General features: G+C 36.9%; 1 protein-coding gene across 5 annotated transcripts in view; it reads right to left on the bottom strand.

Annotated features, from left to right (window-relative positions):
• Nucleotides 1-21339, bottom strand: part of MSANTD4 (Myb/SANT DNA binding domain containing 4 with coiled-coils) — a 35591-nt gene extending 14252 nt beyond the window's left edge. For 2 of the 5 annotated variants that reach the window (XM_032640088.1, XM_032640091.1), the window contains exons 1-4: nucleotides 21125-21339; nucleotides 9892-10509; nucleotides 7010-9537; nucleotides 5958-6104 (exon numbers count right to left, since the gene is read on the bottom strand). In XM_032640088.1, coding sequence (XP_032495979.1) covers nucleotides 8962-9537; nucleotides 9892-10353 — 1038 coding nt within the window. In that variant the 5' untranslated portion in view covers nucleotides 10354-10509; nucleotides 21125-21339 and the 3' untranslated portion in view covers nucleotides 5958-6104; nucleotides 7010-8961. Of the gene's footprint in view, nucleotides 1-5957; nucleotides 6105-7009; nucleotides 9538-9891; nucleotides 10510-20716 lie in introns of all 5 variants that reach the window. The other 3 variants (XM_032640092.1, XM_032640090.1, XM_032640089.1) reach the window with 3 other exon arrangements.
• Nucleotides 21340-27312: the final 5973 nt, after the last annotated feature.

Raw genomic sequence — 27312 nt, 5'->3', positions numbered from 1 at the left:
ATCAAACTAACAAAAATTAAATTCAAAGAAAAAAACCTTAAAAGCAGCAAGGGAAAAGCAAAAAATAACATACAAGGGAATCCCAATAAGTTATCAGCTGTTTTTTCAGCAGAAAGTCTTCAAATATTACTTTATTTAAAGTAATAAAAGGGAAGAACCTACAACAAAGATTACTCTACCATCAAGGATCTCATTTGGATTTGATGGAGAAATCAAAAGCTTTACAGACAAGCAAAAGCTAAGAGAATTCAGCACCACCAAATCAGCTTTACAACAAATGCTAAAAGAACTTCTCTAGGCAGGAAACACAAGAGGAGAAGAAGAAAAGGACCTACAAAACAGACCCCAAACAAAGAAAATGGCAATAGGAACATACATATTGATAATTATCTTAAATATAAATGGATTAAATGCTCCAACCAAAACACACAGACTGGCTGAATGGATACAAAAAAAGATCCGGGGCTTCCCTGGTGGGTGGCACAGTGGTTGAGAGTCCGCCTGCCGATGCAGAGGACACGGGTTTGTGCCCCGGGCCGGGAAGATGCCACATGCCGCGAAGCGGCTGGTCCCGTGAGCCAAGGCTGCTGAGCCTGCACGCCCGGAGCCTGTGCTCCACAACGGGAGAGGCCACAACAGTGAGGCCCATGTACAGCAAAAAAAAAAAAAAAAAAAAAGATCCGTATATATGCTGTCTGCAAGAGACCCACCTTCAAACCCAGAGAAACATACAGACTGAAAGTGAGGAGATGGAAAAAGATATTCCATGCAAATGGCAATCAAAAGAAAGCTGGAGTAGCAGTATTCATACCAGATAAACTAAACCTTAAAATAAAGACTATTACAAGAGATAAGGAAGGACACTATATAATGATCAAAGCATCAATCCAAGAAGAAGACATAATAATTATAAATATTTATGCACCCAGCATACAAGCACTTCAATACATAAGGCAAATGTTAAAAGCCATAAAAGGGGAAATTGACAGTAATGGAAAAATAGTGGGGGACTTTAACACCCCAATTACACCAATGGACAGATCATCTAGACAGAAAATAAGTAAGGAAACACAAGCTTTAAATGAAATAGACCAGATAGACTTAATAGATAGGACATTCCATCAGAAAGCAGCACAATACACTTTCTTCTTAAGTACACACAAATCATTCTCCAGGATAGATAACATCTTGGGTAACAATTCAAGCCTCAGTAAATTTAAGGAAATTGAAATCGTATCAAGCATCTTTTCCAACCAAAACACTATGAGATTAGAAATCAATTATAGGAAAAAAAAAAACTGAAAAACACAAACACATGAAGGCTAAACAATACGCTACTAAATAAACAAGAGGTCACTGAAGAAATCAAAGAGGAAATGAAAAAGTTCATAGAAACAAATGACAATGAAAACACGACAACCCAAAATCTATGGGATGCAGCAAAAGCAGTCCTAAGAGGGAAGTTTATAGCAATTAAATCCTACCTGAAGAAATAAGAAAAATCTCAAATAAACAAACTAACCTTACACCTAAAGCAACTAGAGAAAGAAAAACAAACAAAACCCAAAGTTAGTAGAAGAAAAGAAATCATAAATATCAGAGCAGAAATAAATGAAATAGAGACAAAGAAAACAATAGCAAACATCGATGAAACTAAAAGCTGGTTCTTTGGGAAAATAAACATAATTGATAAACCTTTAGCCAGACTCATCAAGAAAAAAAGGGAGAGCACTCAAATCAATAAAATTAGAAATGAAAAAGAAGTTACAACTGACACTACAGAAATACAAAAGGTGATAAGAGACTACTACAAGCAACTATATGCCAATAAAATTGACAACCTGGAAGAAATGGACAAACTCTTAGAAAAGTACAACCTTCCAAGACTGAACCAGGAAGAAACAGAAAATATAAATAGACCAATCACAAGTAATGAAATTGAAACTACAATTAAAAATTTTCCAACAAACAAAAGTCCTGGACCAGATGGCTTCACAGGTGAATTCTATCAAACATTTAGAGAAGAGCTAACACCTATCCTCCTCATACCCTTCCAAAACACTGCTGAGGAAAATGAGCTTGGGAGTGTTCCTTCCTCTGCAATCCCTCAACAAAAAATTCCTCAACAAAATACTAGGAAACAGAATCCAATAACACATTAAAAGGATCATACACCATGATCAAGTGGGATTTATCCCAGGGATGCAAGCATTCTTCAATATATGTAAATCAATCAATGTAATACACCATATTAACAAATTAAAGAATAAAAACCGTATGATCATTTCGATAGATGCAGAAAAAGCTTTTGACAAAAGTCAACACCCATTTATGATAAAAAGAACTCTCCAGAAAATAGGCATAGAGGGAACCTACCTCAACATAATAAAGGCCATATACGACAAACCAACAGCAAACATCATTCTCAGTGTTGAAAAACTGAAAGCATTTCCTCGAAAAACTGAAAGCATTTCCTCTAAAATCAGGAACAAGACAAGGATGTCCACTCTTGCAACTATTATTCAACATAATTTTGGAAGTCCTGCTATGGCAAACAGAGAAGAAAAAGAAAAGGAATCCAAAGAAGATCCAAAGAAGTAGAACTTCTTTTCTTTGCAGATGACATGGTACATACATAGAAAATTCTAAAGATGCCATCGAAAACTACTAGAGCTAATCAATGAGTTTGGTAAAGTTGAAGTATACAAAATTAACGCAAAGAAGTCGACTGCATTCCTATACACTTACAGTGAAATATCAGAAAGAGAAATTAAGGAAACAATTCCATTTCCATTGCAACATAAAGAATAAAATACCTAGGAATAAACCCACCTAAGGAAGTAAAAGATCTGTACTCAGAAAACTATAAGACACTGATGAAAGAAATCAAAGATGACAGAAACAGATGGAGAGATATACCATGTTCTTGGACTGGAAGAATCAATATTGTGAAAATGACAATATTACCAAAAGCAATCTGCAGATTCAATGCAATCCTTATCAAATTACTAAGGACATTTTTCACAGAAGTAGAACAAAAAATTCTACAACATGTATGGAAACACAAAAGATCCTGAATAGCCAAAGCAATCTTGAGAAAGAAAAACAGAGCTGGAGGAATCAGGTTCCCTGACTTCAGACTATACTACAAAGCCACAGTAATCAAGAGTATGGTACTGACACAAAAACAGAAATATAAATCAATGGAACAGGATAGAAAGCCCAGAGATAAACCCATGCACCGATGGTCACCTAATCTATGACAAAGGAGGCAAGGATATACAATGAAGAAAAGTCAGTCTCTTTAATAAGCGGTGCTGGGAAGACTGGACGCTACATGTAAAAGAATGAAATTAGAACATTCTCTAACATCATACACAAAAATAAACTCAAAATGTATTAAAGACCTAAATGTAAGACTGGACACTATAAAACTCTTAGAGGAAAATATAGGAAGAACACTCTTTGACATAAATCACAGCAAGTTCTTTTTTGACCCACCACCTAGAGTAATGAAAATAAAAACAAAAATAAACAAATGGGATCTATTAAACTTAAAAGCCTTTGCACAGCAAAGAAAAGCATAAATGAGATAAAAAGACAACCCTCAGAATGGGAGAAAATATTTGTAAACGAAGCAAGTGACAAAGGATTAATCTCCAAAATATACAAACAGCTCACACAGCTCAATAATCAAAAAAGCAAACAACACAATAAAAAAGTGCGTGGAAGACCTAAACAGACATTTCTCCAATGAAGACACACAGATGGCCAAAGGTACATGAAAAGATGATGAACATCACTAATTATTAGAGAAATGCAGATCAAAACTACAATGAGGTATCACTTCACACCAGTCAGAATGGCCATCATCAAAAAATCTGCAAACAATAAGCGCTGGAGAGGGTGTGGAGAAAAGGGAACCCTCTTGCACGGTTGGTGGGAATGTAAATTTATACAGTCATTATGGAGAACAGTATGGAGGTTCTTTAAAAAACTAAAAATAGAACTTCCATATGACCCAGCAATCCCACTACTGGGCATATACCCTGAGAAAACCAAAATTCAAAAAGAGTCATGTACCAAAATGTTCATTGCAGCTCTATTTACAATAGCCCGGAGATGGAAAGAACCTAAGCGCCCATCATCGGACGAATGGATAAAGAAGATGTGGCACATATACACAATGGAATATTACTCAGCCTTAAAAAGAAATGAAATTGAGTTATTTGTAATGAGATGGATAGACCTAGAGTCTGTCATACAGAGTGAAGTAAGTCAGAAAGAAAAAGACAAATACCGTATGCTAACACATATATATGGAATTTAAGGAAAAAAAATGTCATGAAGAACCTAGGGATAAGACAGGAATAGAGGCGCAGACCTACTGGAGAACGGACTTGAGGATATGGGGAGGGGGAAGGGTGAGTTTTGACAGGGCGAGAGGGAGTCATGGACATATACACACTAACAAACGTAGTAAGGTAGATAGCTAGGGGGAAGCAGCCGCAAGGCACAGGGATATTAGCTCGGGGCTTTGGGACAGCCTGGAGGGGTGGGATGGGGAGAGTGGGAGGGAGGGAGACGCAAGAGGGAAGACACATGGGAGCATATGTATATGTATAGCTGATTCACTTTGTTATAAATCAGAAACTAACACACCATTGTAAAGCAATTATACCCCAATAAAGATGTTAAAAAAAAAAAAAAAACTTAAAATCAACTACAAAAAAAAAACAAAACAATGTTTCCAATACTCTATGATGAATATGACTGTATACTATATTTCATAAAAATTTTTGTAACGATTCATTCATTAGTGTATAGGCTAGGCTACCATAAATTAATTATATTGATTACACTAGGCTACCATAAAGCAATCATACTGCTGCTCCTTTATTATCAATGCATGAAGTGTTATACCTGTAAATAAATGAATTTTTCACATTTTATTCATTTTTGATGTCTAGTGTAATACATATAACATCTACTGTGTTTTGTATCATATAACACAATATTGATGTAGATACTGCCAAGACAGACAATTCATCTTGTAAATAGACGATGTAAACTTACGGTATAAATACAATATGGCACTGTAAATGCGTTTTCTCTTTCTCATGATTTTCTTAATAACATTTTCTTTTCTGTAGCTTACTCCGTTTTAAGAATACAGAATGTAATACATATGCAAAATATGTGTTAACTGTTTACGTTATCAGTAAGGCTTCCAGTCAAGAATAGGTTATTAGTAGTTAAGTTTTCAGGGAGTCAAAAGTTACATGCAGATTTTCAACTGCATAGGGGGGTCAGTGCCCCTAACCCCCACATTGTTCAATGGGTCACCTGTATTTAAAACATTAATTTATTTGGGGGGAAGTATAATGTTAAAACAAATGTAGAGCAACCCAGTGAAAACAATTTTGATTTCAAAACAAAAAAAAAGTTAAGGAGAGGTAGGAAAGGTAGCTACCAATTTAAAACAAAATATTCTGGAAGCACTATGATCTGTTTTTATTTTCAGGATAGAAGTGACAAAGCATGAAGAAGTGGAAAAATGAAAAGAGGAAGCAAAGTAATAAAAAATGGACAAATTAGGTAGAAAAAAGAAGTTAAGCAAAAATTCTCTTCAATCACAAAGACTATAGTGTTTATAAACAAATTTATGGCTCCTTCCTTCTTCTAAATCAGCATCCTTACAAAAGGGATGAAGGTGTTCCTCATGATCAGGATGACAATATAATTTAATGCCCATATTGCGGTATTTCTACCTAGGACAAATGCTAAACCAGATAAGCTACCAATACCACTGGTATAATCAGGAGTATCCCAGGCAAACCAAAATGACTGTGTAGTAGATTATGAGAATGAACACAATTCCTCACCCCTCTCTGTATCCCCATTTTTTGCAAAGACTTTACAGCTCCTCATATCAAGAGATAGACTCGATTCCCCACCTGTCAACTCTGGTCTGACCCGATGATTTGTTTTTGGCCAGTATCGTGCAGCAGAAGTGAAGTGCCAGTCCTGAGCCTTGACCTCAAGACACTTTGAGAATCACTTCTTTCGCTCTTGAACTCCTGCCATCGCCATTAAAACAAATCCTGTTAAAGGATTAAACACCATCAGGAGAGCTAAGACAACCCTCCACCCCAAACCAATATCCAGTTAACACCCCCAGAAGCTGAACAGCCTAGCTAACCTGCAGCTGACCATGAGAACCCAGCCAAGATCAGAACCACCCAACTGAGCTCAGCCTAATTGCCTCTAAAATCATAAGCAACATGAGCCACTGTTTTGGAGTGGTTTGTTACACAGAAATAACCAAAATGACTCACTCCCAGTGTGCCTACCACTTCAGAAATGCAGCAATGAAGTTTCCTACTATAGTGACCCAACCCAATCCATCTATACCTGGGGCAGGGTTAAGAAACCCAAGGCTCCTCAACCAAAGCCCTGGAAGATATTAAGCTGATGCTTTTTTTTTTTAAGTCTCTTATAGTAACCAAGAATGCTCCATCCATAAATAATATTGGCTATCTTCAATGCTTACTTCTAGGAAATTAACATCTATTGATCTTAAATGTAACACTAATATCAACTTGCCTTTAAAATAGCCTATTATAGTCTCAATACCATTTTCTTAACAAAAAAAGAACTATGAAGCATAGGCAGAGCAAGTATCATTACGCTCATTTTACACATGAGGAAATCAAATCACAGAGTAAATTAAATGACTTTCACAAGTAGCAAGTGACCAAGCTACAATACTTACAACTACACCTACAAACTTTCAATACTCCTTCTTCTTAGAGCTCTTATGCTAAAATCTTGGGTCAGTATTGGCATATCATTTTTCAAGTATTCTGAGGCACTATTTCCTTTCTTATAAAAGTAGGGCTAACATGACTTAGCTCAGGATTGTTTTGAGAAACAAATAAAATAATGTATAAAAAAGCACATAGCACAATGTCTAACACAAATGTTTAGGCCCCTCTCCCCCACTCACCATGATAAAGCTCTTTTCCAGGCTTCACAACCTCAACCCTCATCACTGAGCATCACTTGAAATGATAAACGTTCACATAGTTAGTATAGGCAAATTTTATTTTTATGGCAGAAGCATTTATTTCAGTTATAGAAAAATAACACTATTTCAAAGTCAAGGTAACTAAGAAGAAGTATATTTTTTCCTTATATACCCATACTCAAATGTCACATATGGTTTCAAGACATTCTTAAATTAACAAGGACCAAATGCAGAATCAAGGTAGTACCTGTCAATAGAAGAGATATACTAAGGCTACATATCAGCTCTGGAAATGGGAAAATACAAAGTGATCTCGTGCAGTGATTCTCAACTTTAGTGTGCATTAGAATCACCTGGATTGTGGAATAAGTACCTTCAGGGGACTGAAGGCAAATCACCAAATTAAGCAAGCCCTTGGTCTCAGAATAAATACCAAAGGGACTAAAGATACATACTTTGTTGCACAGGGAGGGGCAAAGACAAAATACATCATGATATATGAAATTAGCCATTTACACACTGTATGACTTCTAAGCCTCAGATTCAGGAATAATAATAGATACTACTCTCAGTTTTCTACAGATTAGGTCAGGTAGTGTACAGTGATTCCCTAATTCAAAACACACAGCTACTATCATTATTTCATCACCATCATCATTACTATTGGATACAAGGACATTCTCCCCCCACCCCCACTCCCAAACAGCTATTATCTATTTTAAAACTCAAATTACCACTTACCGAGTTCAAGCTCATTGACTACGGGTATCAATTTTAAATTGGTAACATTTTTACTAGCTTCAACCACTTACATTAAGATTTCAGTACATGGCTGAAATGAAAATTTTTGTCTAAACTAAGACAATGGAGTCAAAGAAGGGTAACTAACTAAAGCTTAAAAAGTGTGCGTGGTATCTAAAGCATCAATAGCTAGATGAATGAACTGCTTTTCAAAGTGACCCACTTTAGACAATCTCTGATGTTCCCTACATTGTTTTCTGACTCACGTTATTTACAGATGGAAACATATGAATAAAATACCTATAATCTTCATTACTTTCTATATTCAATACACTACACAGTAATGTTTCATAGTTAAAGTTCTGGGCCATTTAAGTAACTCCCCCATAAATATCTGAGGTTTTAATATTCTGAAACTGAAACAAAGCTGAAGAGGTGCTCAGTCAGGCTAGGACAGGGTTTCTCAACCTCAGCAATGTTGACATTTTGGGTTGGATCACTCTTTTTTGTGGGGGGCTGTCCTGTGCATTGCAGGATGTAGGCATCCCTGGTCTCTCCTTACTACATGCCAGTAGCAACGTGCCCCACTGCCCAGTTTTGACAACCAAAAATGTCTCCAGACACTGCCAAATATCTTTTGGGAGCCAAAGTCACCCCCAGTTGAGAACTACTGAGCTAGAATTTTACAGACATAATTGTAAACTCTGAGTGCACAGATTAGACAAGACTATGTAATTTTACTAATTTAAAGAGTATAGCACAATAGTTTTTGCTATACTGTTTATGCAAGGGCACATAGTTTTTATACAATATACTACTTAAGCATATAATTACCCACAAATAACTTTTTCCTATTGAAAACACTAATTTTTTTTTTTTTTTTTTGCGGTACGCAGGCCTCTCACTGTTGTGGCCTCTCCCGTTGCGGAGCACAGGCTCCGGATGCGCAGGATCAGCGGCCATGGCTCACGGGCCCAGCCGCTCCGCGGCATGTGGGATCTTCCCGGACCGGGGCACAAACCTGTGTCCCCTGCATCGGCAGGTGGACTCTCAACCACTGCGCCACCAGGGAAGCCCTGAAAATACTAATACTAAACAGGAAAAAAAAAAATACAGCTAATCCTGCTACCGTTTTTATATTATCTAAGTCTGTGGTTTACAAACGATTGATAAATGGAGATCTAGATAGATCACTGCAAGTGTCCTTCCTTCTGCATTCGTAGTCTCTCTTTCTCTACTTGTAAGCGCTCCTTTTCAATCTGCAGCTTCTCTGATTCAAATTTTAAAAACTGCAGCCTATCTTTTTCCAGTTGCAAGCGTTCTCTCTCAAGTTTTAACTTCTCTGTTTCTATATCCTGTGGTTGATATATGGACTTTTCTCCTTGACCAAGTTCATTTTCCAAAGATGGTTTCTCTGAGGTGACTATCTGTAACCTCAACCTCTCTCTTTCAATCTGCAGCCGCTCCTTCTCCAGCTGAAGCCGCTCATGCTCCATGTCTAACTGTCGCAGCCTCTCTTTCTCAATCTGTAGGCGTTCCTTCTCTACCTGCAGTCTTTCAGCCTCAATATCAAGCCGTCGTTTTTCCAATTCTAGTTTCTGTTTCTCTATGTTTACAAGCAAATGGGGCTCATCATATGCAGACCTAGATGGTGTTGAATTCAGAGTAAAAAACTCATCAATGTGGGGGAAATCAGGAAGTTCACTTTCCCTCCTGGAATCCGGTATGACTGATGACAACATTTCTTCTTCCTCTTCAATCTCAAACTAAAACAGAAAAGTAGTTCTCAGTATTTATTTATACTTCATGGTTGTTAATTTGTCTAAGAATTTCTTAAAAGCTTTCTGTATTGTTTGAGCACACAAAACCATTTACTTTGAATTTTGAAAAATATTTACTATTATCTGACATCATTAATATATATAATTAAGAGAAGTATATTTAGGTGAGAAGAAAGAGATTGATGATATTAAGATGGAAAAAAATGGAATGACTTTGTTATGTACTATTTTTAAGTTAGCTTGAAAATCTGGGAATTTCTTAACTGTTCCTGGTCTATAATAAACTTTCATATCAGAAATGGAGAAATAAAAAGAGGGTTCACACAGGCTAATACTTACTTCAGGACTCTGTGGATCTCTTTCTTCCTCTTCCACTTTGACCTCAGTTAAGGATCCACCTGCATCCCTGAAATCTGCCACATTTTGCCAATCAAAATTTGTATCATTTCGGAATCCAATCTTTTCATCTATCTCTTCAGTGAGAGAATCATCTAAATCGGATGTGGGAAGGGGAAACCCCGAACCAACTAGCTTAATGTTCGCCTTCATCCTCTTTCTCTTCATAAGTGCTCGCCAGTCAAGGTACCTCCTTTTCACTTCTGTCCCTGTTCTCTGTTCTCCTTCTCCTACAGCATTCACACACTGTGCAATCTCCTCCCAAGCCATTCGCTTCATCACATTAATTGTTGTATTGAGCTGCTTGGAAAAAATGACTTCTTTCCTTTTTGTAATTTCTTTCAAAAGGGTCTGAGTTTCTTGTACACTGAAATTGCTTTTCCTTTTCCTTTTCAGTTGCTTCATTTTCTAACTTAAATGCAGTTTTTACAGTAAGAAAAGATGTAAAAAGAATTCTGAGGAATGCTACGAAGTACAGAAATCAAGGACAATTCCTTGTTAGTACTTTGTTTAAATCAGAGTTTTCCATTCATCCAATAGCACAGGCAGGATGGATGATTCCTAAAGAGAAAAAAGTAAAAATCAATCAACCTGCAACTTCTGCAATGTACTTCAACCCAATAAGCTATATAATTAAAAAAACAAAAGACCTCTAAATATGGCTCAAAATTGACTATATTTGTGTCTCTGCCAGCATTACCACAGTCCAAGATACCGTTTTCTCTCACCTAGGCTGCTGTAATGGTTCCGAACTAATTGACAGTATTCACTCTTGACTTGCTCCCTACTTCTACTCTACTCTCCCAAATTCATCCTTTCTACTCTAACTACAAAGGCCTTCTTTCAGTCACCCATTCTTGTCAGTCCCTTTCCCAGTTTAGGGCTTCTGCACACGCTGTTCCCTCTGCCTAGGAAATGGATTGTTCCTTGCCTAGCCTACTTAATTCCTCCTCATCCTTCAACTTGCAGATTAAACATCTGCTCCTCAGTGATGCCTTTGCTGACAAGTCAAATTACTCCTTGTCTTCGTCTAAATGTTACACTTGTGCTAACATACAACTAAGAATGTCTCTCCCATTTCAACAGAAGTTTCATGAGGACAGCAACATTTCTACTCACCATCATGTCCCCAGAGTCTAGCAGAGATCCTGGCATATGGCAGGCATACCATAAACTTTTTGAATGAATAAATGAGTCAACCTGCCAAAATGACCATTAGTTTGGGATGTCAAAAAGCAAAAAAATTTAGACTCTGAAAGAGGGTGTACCTGAAACTTGTTAGAAAGGTAACTTTTCAGGCCCCACCCCAGATCATTTGAATAAGGAACTCTGGGGGCAAGATCCAGCAATGTGTGGTTCAATAAGCCTTCCAGATGATTCTAATACATGCTAAAGTTTGAAAACCATGGAGCTGACTCACACCAGTGAAACAAATGCTTTACACACCTGATTCTCTTACAGACTCTGATTTCGAGTCTTATAAATAGTGCATCTGTTTGGTGGAATCTAAAGCACATCCAAATCCTCAATACAATAGCTGGGAAATGTAGTTTTTCTGCTATCTAGCCTTTGCATTATGGGAAGGCACACTAGCAAACTGGAAAAGATGTTGAATGGGTCTTTTTCTTGGAAAAGAGATTTTTAAAAGTATGTAATGGGGACAAGGGCTCAGAAAGAGTAAGGGATATATAAACAAACCATGGTTTATGACTTCTAATTCACATACTGATCACTGCTACAGAGCCGATTTTTTTCCCTTGCTTACAAAATGAGAGGGTTGGGATGAGGCTGTTAAGGTCCACATTTCCTGCCAATACAAAGAAAAAAATACCAAATATCCATTAAGTTCCATGTCCTGTCATTTAATCCCCACCACAGCACTGAATGCGAGATACCATCATTTGCATTTGTATTTATACGACAAGATTCAGGCAAATTGAATAATTTGCACATTACATGGCTAGTTAAATGGCCGAACTTGGATATAAATTCAGGCTCCCTTAGGCCACATCTCCTTCCACTTTATTAGCAGCTTGTGATAGCTAAATCTTAGAAATGTGTTGCTAAGTTTTGAGATGCCTTTTAGTAGAAAATTTTCAAAAAGAACAGATCCTTATCTATGTGGAAGGTTTGGATAAAGTTCTGTATATAGGCAGAAAAACTCTCCAAAGTTTCAACTAGTTATGTTTCACTCTACCATGGTTTCTTCTCTTAAAAACTTTAATATCTGCCAGTTTAGAATTTTTATTAGAGTGAAAAATTTTTCCCTTGTAATTAAAAATATAAATAGTATTTTCTACTGAAGCAAAAATACAGCAACTGACTAAGGCTAACTAAATTTAATCAGAAAATGGACTAATCTTTTCTATCACTGTTTGAGCCTCTTCTCTCTAGGACTTAAAAGTGGATGCAAATCCCTTATTTCTAAACTCTAATAAAAAGGTGATTTTTATTAAGATTTCACTAAACTTCTATGCATTTTTTCCTTTTCAAGTTTCCAGTAATCTTTTTCAACTGTGTATCTAATAACATCACCAAAAACATACCCACCACTACGTCGTTTTGTTTCTAACCTCTGATGTAGAATAACCATCTCCTGAACTGCCACTTGCTGCTGAAAAGGAGATGAGAGAGAACTAAAAGTTCAAACGAGTAGAAAATAAACTCTCAAGAAATCATTGTCAATTTCATACCTCCACAAAAAGGGCAAAGCATGCAAAAACAAAAAAAGACTGCAGCAAACTATGCCTAAAGCAGACTTCCAAAATTTCTTGAGACATTTAATAATAAAATTGAAATCCACTAAATAAGAATGTATAATCAGTGGCAGCACTTTTGATCTTGCCCTAGGCAAATCCTGCCTTTATAGTCAAATATAAGCCTCTTGTCACTAGAATATAAGCAAACATATTCATACAAAAACCATAATTCAAAAAGAGACATGTACCACAATGTTCACTGCAGCACTATTTACAATAACCAGGACATGGAAGCAACGTAAGTGTCCATCAACAGATAAATGGATAAAGAAGATGTGGCACATATATACAATAGAATATTACTCAGCCATAAAAAGAAACGAAATTGAGTTATTTGTAGTGAGGTGGATGGACCCAGAGTCCGTCATACAGAGTGAAGTAAGTCAGAAAGAGAAAAACAAATACTGTATGCTAACACATATCTGTGGAATCTAAAAAAAATTTAAAAAAATAGTACTGATGAACCTAGTGCCAGGGCAGGAATAAAGACACAGACATAGAGAATGGACTTGAGGACATGGGGCAGGAGGGGGAAGCTGGGATGAAGTGAGAGTAGCATCGATATATATACACTACCGAATGTAAAATAATTAGCTAGTGGGAAGCAGCAGCATAGCAAAGGGAGATCAGCTCAGTGCTTTGCAATGACCTAGAGGGGTGGATGGGATAGGGAGGATGGGACGGAGGCTCAAGAGGGAGGGGATATGGGGACATATGTATGCATATGGCTGATTCACTTTGTTGTACAACAGAAACTAACAGAGTATTGTGAAGCAATTATACTCCACAAAAGATCTATTAAAAAAAATATATCATCAAAAGAGGTAGTGTAGTGTAATGGTTATGAGCACACGTTCTGCAGTCAGACTGCCTGGGTTAGAATCCTGACTCTGCCACTTCCTAGCTGTGTGGCCTAATTTAAATTCCCTATGTGCAATTCCACTTGTAAAATAATATTACTTCATAGAGATACTGTAAGGATTAAAGGTTTTAGTAAAATATGGAATAGTTCCTGGAACACAGTTAGCAAATTAGGTTCACTATTATTGCACGAAAGGCAAATCTTTAAGTAATTTTGACATAGGAAACAGAAAGGCCACAATAATATTGGTATTGTTCTAGTTCGTAGGTCAAGTGGTAGGTCTGTGGGTCTTTATCATTAAGCTTTATAACATTAGTGGTATATTGGAGCCTGCTGATGTGAGCTGGCAAAGGTCATTGTGCACATCTCTTCCCAACTCCACATTCAGTAATGTCATATTTGGAAATAGAAACTGGCCAAGATGGCAGTATTTACAACATAGAACTGGATAAATGTTACAAACTAGAACATTTTTCTTTTGAGTGGTCAGGGAGTTAGTTTACTAGCACACTTAAAGCTACATGATTTTTGCATATTTCAAATACTACCTAATAAAAATTAAGAAAATGCAATGTTTTAACATCTGATCCCACAACAGTTTAGTGAACATTCTAGAAGACTTGTAATTTTAGAGGATCACATTTAATTAGCACTGACCTAACATTCCTTATGTAATTCAAGTTATCAATTGGGCTGGGCAAGTATTCTGCTTTTCTCTAGAGGCAACTGAAGAATACTCATGAAATACTATATTTATAAGCAACACAAAAAAGGAACTGAACCTAACTGATTTACACATTATTAAACCAGCCCAAATATACTTCTCTTTAGTACCTATGTTGCGGTTGTGGCATATTTCAAGGAATTACTGCAGTCAAACTTGACTTTCTCCTTCCTCTACCATTTGCTCCACCCCTATGAGGAGCTGGAAGATAGTAGCCCACCTGCTCCAAAGGCAGTATCCTGAACACATAACACTGTGCCTAACAAACAGAAGGAGGTAAAAATACAACTTAAAATAAGGCAGTGATTGAGGGATGGGAAAAAGAGCAGAAAAAGAAATGGAAAATAACTCAAGTAAGGTCAGCTAGCAAAACTGAAACTGCTATGGGCAAAGCGTATGTTTAAAAGGAAAAGGCAGGGGCTTCCCTGGTGGCGCAGTGGTTAAGAATCCGCCTGCCAATGCAGGGGACACGGGTTCGAGCCCTGGTCCAGGAAGATCCCACATGCCATGGAGCAACTAAACCTGTGCACCACAACTACTGAGCCTGCGCTCTAGAGCCCACGAGCCACAACTACTGAAGCCCGCACGCCTAGAGCTTGTGCTCCGCAACAAGAGAAGCCACCGCAATGAGAAGCCCGCACACCGTAACGAAGAATGGCAAGCCCGTGCACAGCAACTAAGACCCAGTGCAGCCAAAAATAATAAATAAAATAAATAAATTTATAAAAAAAAAAAAAAAAAAAAGGAAAAGGCAGCTCAAGTCAATATAGGCAAGAAGCAGTTTATGAGATTAAGTGAAGAGTTTAGATAAACTACCTACCCTATAACTATGCCAAAGAATATAACAGTTAACAAGTTATACAAAATTCTGAAAGGAAATTTTAAATAAATAGGCTATGTTACTACTTAGGCAGTATGAACCAATGATGAGCAGGTTATCAAAGACATATTTAAAAAATGAAATCAGCAGGTTAGATGTCCTTAAAAATAGAACAAATTGCTAAAGTTACATCAAATTCTGTATCAAATTACTTACAATGCATTAAGGAAGACTTTTTGTTTCCAAAAGATACAGAATGTTTCAGACCATTTAAATAGCTTCTTGAACCATTTAAAAAGCACTGTCATATTTAAAAGGTAGAAGCATGGTAAAAATACAAATATTCATCAATAAGGGATTAGATGAATAAGCTATACTACAGCTACATAATGGAATATGATGCCCAATTAGAGTATGAATATGGCTTAGCACAACATTTTACTATGTTAATGCAAGCCAACAAAACCAGAAAAGGAATGTGTACATATGTCTATGTGTGTGTACATACTCACAGAAGCTCAGTTTTCAACTCAGGAACATTTATAGACAGAACATGCTATGCTCTACAACAGGTTCACTCACTCTGTCCACCACCAACCACCAGTTCTAGGGATCATGTATAGTCGTTTGTCTCAATCATAGAGCTGTTTGTTTGCCTAGAGCACATCTGTTTCATTTTACTTTGAGGTGATTAACATTATATTAAAAATATTTTTATGAGGGATTTTTATTACAGAAAAATACACTTTTTAAAGTTCCATAAACCCAATACCCACAAATCTCTGTTGACTTAAAAAAAAAAACAGTAAAATACATAGATATGGTTAGAGAACCTAAATAAAGCAACAAAATTAAGTGAAAATCTCTCTCCACCACCAGTGTAATTGATATTAATAATTTCTTGAGATGTTTTCCAGAAAATCATATGAATATAAAAGTACATATGTATTTATGAAACATTATGTATTACACATATTACATGAATGCATATTAATTCCATTCATTAATTTAAAAAGCAGTGACTGGGCTTCCCTGGTGGCGCAGTGGTTGAGAGTCCGCCTGCCGATGCAGGGGACACTGGTTCATGCCCTGGTCCGGGAAGATCCCACATGCCGCAGAGCGGCTGGGCCCGTGAGCCATGGCCACTGAGCCTGCGCATCTGGAGCCTGTGCTCCACAACGGGAGAGGCCACAACAGTGAGAGGCCTGCGTACCACAAAAAAAAAAAAAAGCAGTGACTGTTGAAGATGTTGAGATGTAAAATTATAAGAAAATGAAAGGAAAATTGAAAACAGAAAAATGAGATTTATATGAATGATTCTAAAGAACAAATGAAGAGACAAAGAGGAAATCATGAATGTAAAAACTTACCACCCTCTACAATGAAAAATAATCAACAAAAAATGAAGAAAAATTATGAAATTGAAAAAATTCTAAAGATGTTGTCTCTCAAACCTTATGTATTTGAATCATCTGGAGCGCTTATTAAAATGAGATTCTGATTCAGTAGGTCTGGAGTGGGACCAGTGATTCTACATTTCTTACAGATTCCCAAATGATGCCGATGTTGCTGGTCCTTGGACTACACCAATAGAAATAGGGATCCACACATGTAATTTAAAATCTTCTAGTAGCCTCAGAAAAGCAAAAATGAAACAAAACCAAAGAAAGTGTAGAATTAATTTTAACATATTTAACCCCATAAGTTCAATATATTATCTTTCCAATACATGGTCGATGTAAAAATGATTAATGAGGGAGTTTCCATTCTTGTTTTGCTACTAAGTCTTTGAATCCAGTGTATATTTTACAGTTAGAGCACATCTCATTTTGTACTAAACACATTCTAAGAACTCAATAGCATATATTAGTACAGATCTACAGCACATCAAAATAACCTAGGGAGCTTTTAAAAAATACTTATAACCAGTCCCTATCTCTGAGCAATTAAAACAATCTTAAAATACTGCTAGGCATTGGGAGTTTAAAAAGTGCTCTAGCAGATATTAAGCATTCTCAACACATACACACACACAGAGTTAACTATGTGAGATGGATGTGTTAATTATCTCTATCTTGGTAATCATTCCATAATGTATTATGTATATCGATCATCATGCTGTATATTTTAAACATATACAATTATATTTACCAATGATTCTTCAATAAAGTTAAAAAAAATCTTCTCCAGGTGATTCTCATTTGCAGCCAGGATTGAGAAGCACCCCACTAGAGAATCTGTGTTAAAAGTCTACTTGCTCAAATGTGTACTGAGAGGCAAGATGGAGTGCAAATGTTGTAGCTGCTAAGAAATTTCTCTTCAGAGATCATTAAGGCTTCATCTGCCACAAGACTTACAACAACAGACAAAGCTGGACTCTTTTCGGAAAAATATGCCCAGGAGAAAGTCATGTTAGGTGGAAGAGGAATATGTCTAATTTTAAGAACCAATTCACACTCCTATGTGCTGGGAATACATCAAAGGAATACAAGCTAAGTCAATTTAGACTTAAGTAGAAATGGACTGCTCTCTTTAGAGAACCAAACTTTCTTTTAAGTCTTTAGACAGCTACCCATATCTTTATTAGAATTAGGACTGAACTAGGAGTATACATTGGAACCATCCATTAAGATTGAGTGATTAAGACACAATGCTTCATTCAACAAATATGTATTGAGTGCTTAAAACCTTTCAAAGGATTTGTACACATTTCGGAGGTAAATTTACTCTCCCTAGTCTTACTCTCTCTCTCCCTATTACAAACCCTGAGTCCTACCTATATATCTTCGTATCTACCTTTGCCAATTTTATCACCTCCAATACTAACCCCAAACATACTTTCCCAACCCACCCTCTCCAATACACGTCAGTATGGGCACACACAGTATGTCATTCTGAAATTCCTCTAAATTCTAGACCAGTGCTGTTCCATACAAATATAATGAGAGTCACATATATAATTTTAAATCCTCTAGTAGCCACATTAAAAAAAGTAAAGAGAAACAGGTAAAAATTAATTACGATATATTTTATTTAAACTAATATACCAAAATATTATTACTTCAATATTTAAACAATATAAAAACAATCGAGACATTTTACATTCTTTTTTTCTACTAAGTCTTCAAAATCCAGTGAGTATTTTGGACTAGCCATACTTCAAGTGCTCAATAGCAATATATACCTATTGGCTACTGTATTGGACAGCCCAGTTCTAGCTTTCATGACCCCTACCTTAGGACTATCATACATGTATTCCTTTGGCACATGCTCCCAATTCCCATGGTCTTTGCTCTTTTATCTGGCCAGTGACTATTCATCCTCAGCACCTTCATTGTTCCATTAATCTAAATCTAATATCCCTGCTACATGCTTCCACTATCAGGCTATATTATAATCACTTACTTTACATTAGGCGCAATAAGGGATCAAAGATGAATATATTATTTCTATCAAATAATTTATAATTTAGTAAAACATATACGCATAAAATTTACATGAAAAAATTTTAATGGAGACTGTAAATGTCAAGTTTGAATACGGACTACCTAGGCTTATATATTAATTCCACCACTTAGAAGCTCTGTGATCTTAAGCAAATTACTTAACCTTTTAAACTTATTTCCTAATTTATAAATAGGAAAAATAATAGAATAATACTCACGATGTTTTGAGGATTAAATGAGATAATCCAGTCAAGAAGCTTATAATATGTAGGATATAATAAGCCCTTAACAAATACCAGCTATTATCCATTTCCTAGTATAGTCTAGACATAGTAAGTGAATATTTCTTTACTCGATGAATAATGTGAATGTAAGAAAAGTGCAACAAGAGAAGTTATTAACAAAATACCCTGGGTGTTCAGAAGAAATCTTTGGTGGGATCAAGGGAGGTTGTGAAAAGGAATCAGCGCTTGATTTGGGTCTTAAAAAACAAATATAATAATGAGGGGCAGTAATAAATGGCAGAAGTATCAGGAATCAAAGTTGGATAGCTAGGCTGAGGCCAAATGTCAGCAAATCTTTAATGTTGACTTGTAAGAACTTATTCTTTGCTAAAAAACTTACTATAAGAGGCAAATATATCTGTGAAAATTCACATATTTTTGAAATTCAAGCAATATACCTTTTATATGGAGGCAATGTTACTGTAATAATATACAAACTATAACATGCAAAATACAAGTGCATAATAATAAACAATGATTGCAGTTGTCAAGAGAATCCTAATTTAGGCAGAAATCCATAATCAGATTTTGCTGCTCTTAGAGTCTGAGATCAATTTTGTAATGATAAAAATAACAATCCTTTTAAAACTATGCTTGAGTCAATACACTCTTAAAATTTTGGCAGCAGTTGCTTTTATGTGCATATCCTGTTTCCACCCCCCAACAATTTGTAACTCCATATCTCTATCCTACAAAAGTGGTATCCCTTTGTCCCTGACTGTTCTATGCTAAACTGATGAACTATTTCATTGACAAAATGCACTTTATTTATTTTTAATTTTTTTAAATGTTTGGCCGGGAGGCACGGCTTGCGGTGTTCCCTGACCAGGGAATCTTGGGTCACAGCAGTAAAAGCGCGGAACCCTAACCACCAGGCTACCAGGGAACTCAACAAAATGCACTTTAACACATTTTACCTCACTGAAATTGACATCAATATGTATCTTAGATTTCCAGTCAGTCATGGCTTAAGTGTGTGAAAATCTTTGACATCTGATTAGTGTTAAGACAGTACCCAAATCAAAGCAAACGAGTTGAAATTTGGTAGCTATGCTTGCATGAAAAGAAACTAAACTATGTTTCCAGGAATTTCTTTTTTCTCTCTTCTCCTTTACATTTTGGTACTCATGTAACAGCTTAGATTTTCATCATCCATTACCCAATAATTTACTCAAATATTTATCAAACTCCTACTATGTGCCAGGCACATATTCTTGGTGCTGGGGCTAAACACCTCACAAAATATGAAAAGATGCCATTTTAGATGTCAAACACTATCCCTTTCATATTGGTTTTCTTCCCTATCTTTACAAAAGGGAATTTAGTAGTTGCAACCTCTAAAAATTCTTACTTCTTCCATGCCCAATCACAGAGAACAGCCATTTTCCTGAAATCCCATTTCACAATAATTCTTTCCTGGTTGGAAATAGGTATAAGTAGTTCACTTAGGTAATCCTTGTGAAGATGGTGTACCACCAATGGCATATTATACCTGGGCAATTTTTTTCAAGGACTAATACTTAAGAATGAAGTTCCTAAATACTGCATGATAAGACAGAAGTAAGAGATCTGAGTTAAATCAGGCAGTAAATTCTGGGTCCAAAATTTTTTTTTGGTAAACTCATTAGGCTGTTCAAGAAGAAAAACATCACAAAATCTACAAACTTCCCCCAACCCCCACCCCAATCATCTTGGAAGTGTGCTCCCCACCTCCCACCAACCCCGCACCCTACCGTCGCCACCATATACTTAGAGGAAATTAACCTTCCTGCCGAATAGGATGCTCTTCTCTATAAGCTGTGATAGGTAAATGATTAAAGTTTACTTAAGTGTCGCCGGTTATCATATTAATAAAATACCTCTCACTCCCCACCTCTTCCTTTGGAGCAGCCCCCTTGGGAGAATCCAGGAAGGCTGAATTCCTGGGAGGTCAGTGAGGAGTAGGGGGCGCGCCCATGACTCTGCCACAGAGCAATGGCTGCACCTGGTAGGATGTGGGGCAAACTGGAAGAGTCCCCGCTCCGCATATTAAATTAGAGTCGCGACTGGGCGGCCGAAAAACCTTCGCAGCCTTGTTTCAGCGGCTTGGGCCCTCCCTACCCTCCCAGGTCAGGCGGCAGCTGCGACTGGTATTTCTCCTGAACGTCGTAGTCTGCTACGCCGCAGGGCCAGGTCCAGAGCCGGCAGCGGGGGGGCAGCTACCTGACGCTGCCACGCTAGCACCCACCGGCCGCGGAGCCTCCACTTCCCTAGCAACCTCCTCCACGACGCAACAGCTCACCTTCGACGCTGGCGGAACCTCCCCACGCTCGCCTCTGGGGTGTGTGGGGGTGGGGTGGCAAAAAGACGCTTCATTAATTCCCCGCCCTCTGACTTCGCCCCCCTCCTGCCGCTAAACCATTGGCTGGCGCGGCTGCCGCTCGTTTAACGAGGTTCGTCCATTGGCCCGGAGGATACTGCCATTCTGGCAGAGGGCCCGCCCTAGGTCTTCCTCACAAAGGAAATCGGGTCCCAAACCGTTCCGGGTTAGTGCCCTGGAATTCCGCCCCCTTGTGAGTCATGGCCTCCCGTTCAAGCTCAGTCTTTGGCGCACGGCTCTGTCAATCAAGAGCTCTAGGAAAGGATTGGCCCCTAGCAATCAGCCCGCAGCCTGTTCAGCAAAATTGGGACACAGGTTGCTCCGTCCCCAAACTCTACTCCTATCCTGACCCTTACCTGTTAAAAGAGCAAAGAGGAAGTGGGATCCTTGCGTTGCCCCAGCTGGTTCCTAGTCCAGCATCACCTTCTGCTCAGACAACTGTGACCTAGTTTGGCCTCAAAATCATTCCTCTGAGACTGCCCTTGCCAAAGCTGGGTGATTTCCTTACGGCTAAATCTAGGCATCACATCTCTGTCCTTATCTTACCTCGTCAAAAAATATTTGACTTGTTGACCTTTCTTCATTTGATTTACATAATGCTTCTCCTGGTTTTCCTAACTCTCAGTCCTCTTCTCTATCCCCTTTGCAGTTGCCTCTTTCGCTGCCATCTCAGGTTACGGTGTTACTAATGGGTCTGTCTTTCCTTTGCCTTTGTTCAGGCCTCTATTGAAATCCTGAATTACATCAGTAGCATTCTTACTGGTCTGTCAGTTATCCTGCCAGTACGACTGTAGTCCATTGTTCACACTGTAGCCAAGACAGGCTGCTTAAAGTTCTTTAGTGGAACCGCACTCATCTTATGATAAAGTATAAACTCTTTACAAGAGTTTCTTCTGTTTTTCTCTCAGGCATATCTTTCATCAACATTCCTCTTCTTTCGTTTTCCTTCTTCCTTACTCCAATTACTTCCCTTCTGTCAGTTCCTAGATTTGACAGTGGCCTTGGGACTTAGTTTGCATTGCATTGTTTCCACCTGGAATGATTTCTTCCTGCCTATTCCCGGCTATGCCCAGAATTTGTTTTTAAAGTTGCTTTCTGAAGGAAGCCTTCCTTTCTCTCCATTCACACTACCTCCACTTCCAAGTTGTCCCTCTAATGTAGGTTTGCCAGATAAAAGACAGGATACTCAACTAAGTTTGAAGTTCAGATAAATAACAATTTTTAGTATAACTATGTCCCATTTAATATCTGACATCCTGTATTTTCATTTGCTAAATCTGGCAACCTACTCCAGCACGCTTCCATCATAGTACCTTTCCTCTGACAGCTCTTACCACACATTCTGTGCGGGCAGGTGTTTCTTGTTCACTGCTGAAATTTCTTTGCCTAGCGCAGTGCCTAAAATATAATAGTCGCTCAAAGAATATTTGGTAAATAAATAATGGAATATTCTGGGTGAATCGTGAATACTTGCTCAATATTCCTGGAGGAACTCTCTTCCATAAAATAGCAGTACTTATGAAATAATGCTCTTTGAAATGTAACAATTAGTTTAGTCTTTCATATTTTTACCTATGACTTTGTGAAAGAAGCATGTCTATAACTTTGCCTAAGTAGAACAAAAAAATTTTTTTGCTTTTGGAAAAATATAAGAACTTGTATTTTATGTTTTGGGGTTTCGTTTATAGTGGATGTTTTTTGGGTGAGTATAGTGAAAAGGCAAGAGAACTATCCATCCTTATTATGACCAGACTCTTTCTCTCTGACCCTTTCAGAGTCTGTCTACTACTTGAATCTATTTATTTACTTCAGTAACAGGGTTAAGGCCTAGTAAGTCAGTAAGTATTAGGAAAGTTCTGCTTTTATATCATGAACTCTTAAGCTTCCTCCAATTAACTTCAGTCTCCTTGTTGATTGCAAGATCTTTTCCAGATACCCTTACTATTTTTTCTCATCTGTATTTTGTCTGGGTAGACATGGACCAACAAGGGAGAGATGAAAGGTAATCCAAAATGCCTAATATTAGTACCTCATTACCAACCTGATAGTCTGCTTACTGATTTGATTTTTGTAATAGTAATTTCAGGCTAGAGATTTGACCTAACATTTATTCTAGAACTGGGTTGTTCAACTGCAGTAGCCACTTGAACAAGCCTGATGGGCCCTTGAAATGTGGCTGCGACAACTGAATAACTGAATTTTAGTTGTGTTTAATTTTAAATTTAAAAACTAATACCCAATTCAGTTACTACATAATGTCTATATATGTTTGGGAAACTTGAGCTTTGTGAATCTACTTTTTCAACTATAAATTTTTTGAAATCTAAGTACAGATTGAATATTTCTGATAAAATTAACATGTGAATTGAGATGTGCTGTAAGTGTAAAGTATACACAGGATTTCAAAGATTTAATATAAAAATGTAAAATGCCTCATTGATCATTTTCATATTGATTATATTGATAAGTTGAAATTATAATATTTTGCATAATTGGATCAAGGAGAATATATTATTAAACTTAATTTTACCTGTGAATTTTTTACTTTTTAAAATGAGACTAATAGGAAATTTAAACTTATATATGTGGTTGGCATTATATTTCTATTAGACAATGCTGTTCTAGACTGTGCCTGGCCACAATAAGAATATAATTGTTAACAAAAATTTTTTATTTCATTGCTTATTATTTAACCAAAGGGAAAGAAAAAAATCACTTTTTCTTTCTTCCAGACACAGTTTAGTTAAGAAAAAAATAACCCAGTGAACACGTTATAACCTTTATTATATACCAACAGTTGCACTTAACTGTATCAATGCTGTTTTCAGTCTCCATTTTTGCCTTTGTATATGCTGTTTCTTCTTCCTTTGCACAGGTACTGCTTCCTCCTTGTCCTTACGACACACTCTTATTCCCCTTTAAAACCAACTCTTCCTTGACAATGTTAGAACAGATCTTTTCCTTTTTCGTATGAGTTTTACACCCATACATGTTCTATTTAGATATCATTCAGTATTGCTATTACCTTTTACCTTTTTATCTTCAGCACGTAGCACATTACCTGGCACTTAGTCTGACAAAATTATATTTGATGAATTGACCTGAAAACTGACAAAAGAAAACTCACTCTGTTTTTTCCTCTGTGATAATATTGCTTGCAATTTTCATCATCCATCAGGTAAGTTATAATGGTTTGTAAAATAACACTGAAAACTTTTCACCAGCAAATTTCATGTTTCTAAAAAATTTATATTGAATGGAGAGCCCATATGTTTCCTGTAGAATTGTTTCAATTAATTTCTTTTAGATTTTGATTTTGTTATAACTGGGAAAAATAGGAAGTGTTAGAACACAAGCTATTTTTAAATGGTAATAATTATAGCAAGAGGTAGGGATGGAAAATTTTAGTTTCAAAGATCAGTTTGGTCAAATCTTGAGAAGTCAAATGGTTTCTGGCATTCCAACCAGCATCAGCTGTGGTTAGGTTGCCATTTTTATTTATGGTGGGAGGTTTGGTTTCTACTAGAATAGCCTATGAAATACTATAGGTCAATGGTTATTAGAAGAATCATTAAAATATATATATTTAAAAATATTCTGGGGCTTCCCTGGTGGCTCAGTGGTTAAGAATCCACCTGCCAATGCAGGGGACACAGGTTCGAACCCTGGTCCGGGAAGGTCCCACATGCCGCGGAGCAACTAAGCCCGTGCACCACAACTACTGAGCCTGCACTCTAGAGCCCGCGAGCCACAACTACTGAAGCCTAGTAGCCCATGCTGCATACTGAAGCCGTGTGCCTAGAGCCCATGCTGCACAACAAGAGAAGCCACTGCAATGAGAAGCCTACGCACCGCAGTGAAGAGTAGCCCCTGTCCTCTGCAACTAGAGAAAAGCCCACACGCAGCAACGAAGACCCAACAAAGCCAAAAATAAAATAAATAATAAAATAAATAAATTTTAAAAAAAGAAAAGGAAGAAAGTGTAGAATTTAAAACATACACACACACACATATATGTATATATCTCATTCTGTTCTTCATTCCAGTACACCTATACATGGAGTTGCCCATGAAAGAATCAGATCAGTTGCAAATCTATTCTTGTAATTTGGAATATGTGCCCTGGTGACTATCTATTTGGAGCTCATTTTTAAAAATCACTTTTGGTTTATCTCTCCTGTTTAACAGTCAGAGGCTTCTTGTTGAATAACAATTTTAGCACTTTTGTAGGATGACCACCTGTTTCTTTGAGTCCCCTGCAGAATGAGTTTTATTTACGCCAAATAGCCTATATTTTAACTACCCATCCCAAATACACCCTTAATATTTAGTGAAAATTGATCTAGCCTTTTTTACATCATGTATCAGAAAAACATATGTATAAATTTCATTTTAATAGTAAAGATTGATCATACTGTTTTCTCAGTTTGAGAAATTATTGTGACTTTTTATAACCTCTTGGTTGTGCTTATGTATGTGCATTCTTTATTTCCTTTTATAAGAATTTCAGAGATTTTTGTAGTTGGGAGCTCCAAACTCCAAGAATCACTGGCCAGTTCTCTTTCCTCAACTCATTTAAAAAATAAGTTTTGAAGACTGTTCTGTGCTAAGCACTGATCTAAGGGCTTCATTTACATTAATCTATTGGACTATTATGATAACCCTAAGTAGGAAGTCTACTGGTATTCCTCACATTTTTTAGATGAGGAAACTGAGGCAAAATGATGTTAAATATCTTTCCAAGTTTGCAGAATTATTAAGTGGCAGAGCTGGAATTTAAACCCAGTTAGCCTACATTTAAACCCCATGCTATAACATCACTCAAAATGGATGTGTATTCTTGAGTTCCTTTTATAAGAATCTCACAGATTTTTGGAGTTGGGAGCTCCAAACTCCAAAAATCACTGGCCAGTTCTCTCCTCAACTCATTTTAAAAATGTCTCCTTGCACTACTTGCAAGGAGATTGTTTTAAAGATGCCAAAACGTTTGAAAAGATTTTAGTGAAGTAGAGGGATAACAAAAGTGTCCCCACAAAACACTGTCTTTCTTCTAACATTTGTTGGGCTCTGTTGTAAGCTCCTCAACGGCAGGGATCATGTCCTTCTTTTGCCCCCAGCACCTAGCAGAGACCTTGAATTCACAGTTTATTCCCAAACAAATTTAGATTTTAGGTTGTGGGATGGACAATAGTCATATAATTCCTCTGAACAGTAGCCTTAGTCAATGAATCTATCATTGGTTAGCAGCTGACTGAAAGGTTTTTTAAAACTTTTTATTGGCGCATAGTTGATATACAATGTTGTATTAGTTTCAGGTGTACAGCAAAGTGAGTCAGTTATACATATACGTACATCCACTCTTTTCTAGATTCTTTTCCCATATAGACCATTACAGAGTACTAGGTAGAGTTCGCTGTGCTACACAGTGAGTCCTTATTAGTTATCTATTTTATATAAGCTTTTCTATACTACATTTCCCATTGCTTTTACTTCACTTATTCACCAGTTTCCATGGAATGCCTTCTGCTAAACACCACAGCCTGTACTGTCTGTGAGAAAAGTTTGTTCTCGGTTCTTTTTCCTATTCACATTATTTGTTTATTGGGAGTAATAGCGGCTGTGATCAATATGCAGTAACAATAATACAAATGTAAATAGGAACCTAAGTTGGAACTTGCCTTTGGTTACTCAACTTATTTAAATTTTTAAAGACAAGAGTAGTGGTTCCTGACAAGACTTTTTGGGGAAAATGCATTTCACAAGATCCAGAAATAAGCAGTGCCTCAAATTTTAACTTATCCCGCATTCACAAGCATACAACACTGTCTTTATACTATTTAACACATTACACCATTCATATATATGCAAGTACAAGATATGAAAATACATATTTAAACCATAGTTAATAAGGTAGATAGGGGGATCCTAGTGATAAATCATTTTTCAAAATAACTTTTAACTTCATGAAAAGATCAATTAAAAGACTATTTTATTATCATATTTTTATTTATAGTGTGTATCCTTTTATTTCTGTTCTCAAGATGTTATCTTTTAATCTCCATTTTCCAAAAGAGAAAGCATGTCCAGAGTTATTTGTGGCTTATCTAATA

The sequence above is a fragment of the Phocoena sinus genome, chromosome 8, assembly GCF_008692025.1.
Source record: "Phocoena sinus isolate mPhoSin1 chromosome 8, mPhoSin1.pri, whole genome shotgun sequence".
In the NCBI taxonomy this organism is placed as follows: domain Eukaryota; kingdom Metazoa; phylum Chordata; class Mammalia; order Artiodactyla; family Phocoenidae; genus Phocoena; species Phocoena sinus.
This window is presented reverse-complemented; position numbering and strand designations above follow the sequence as displayed.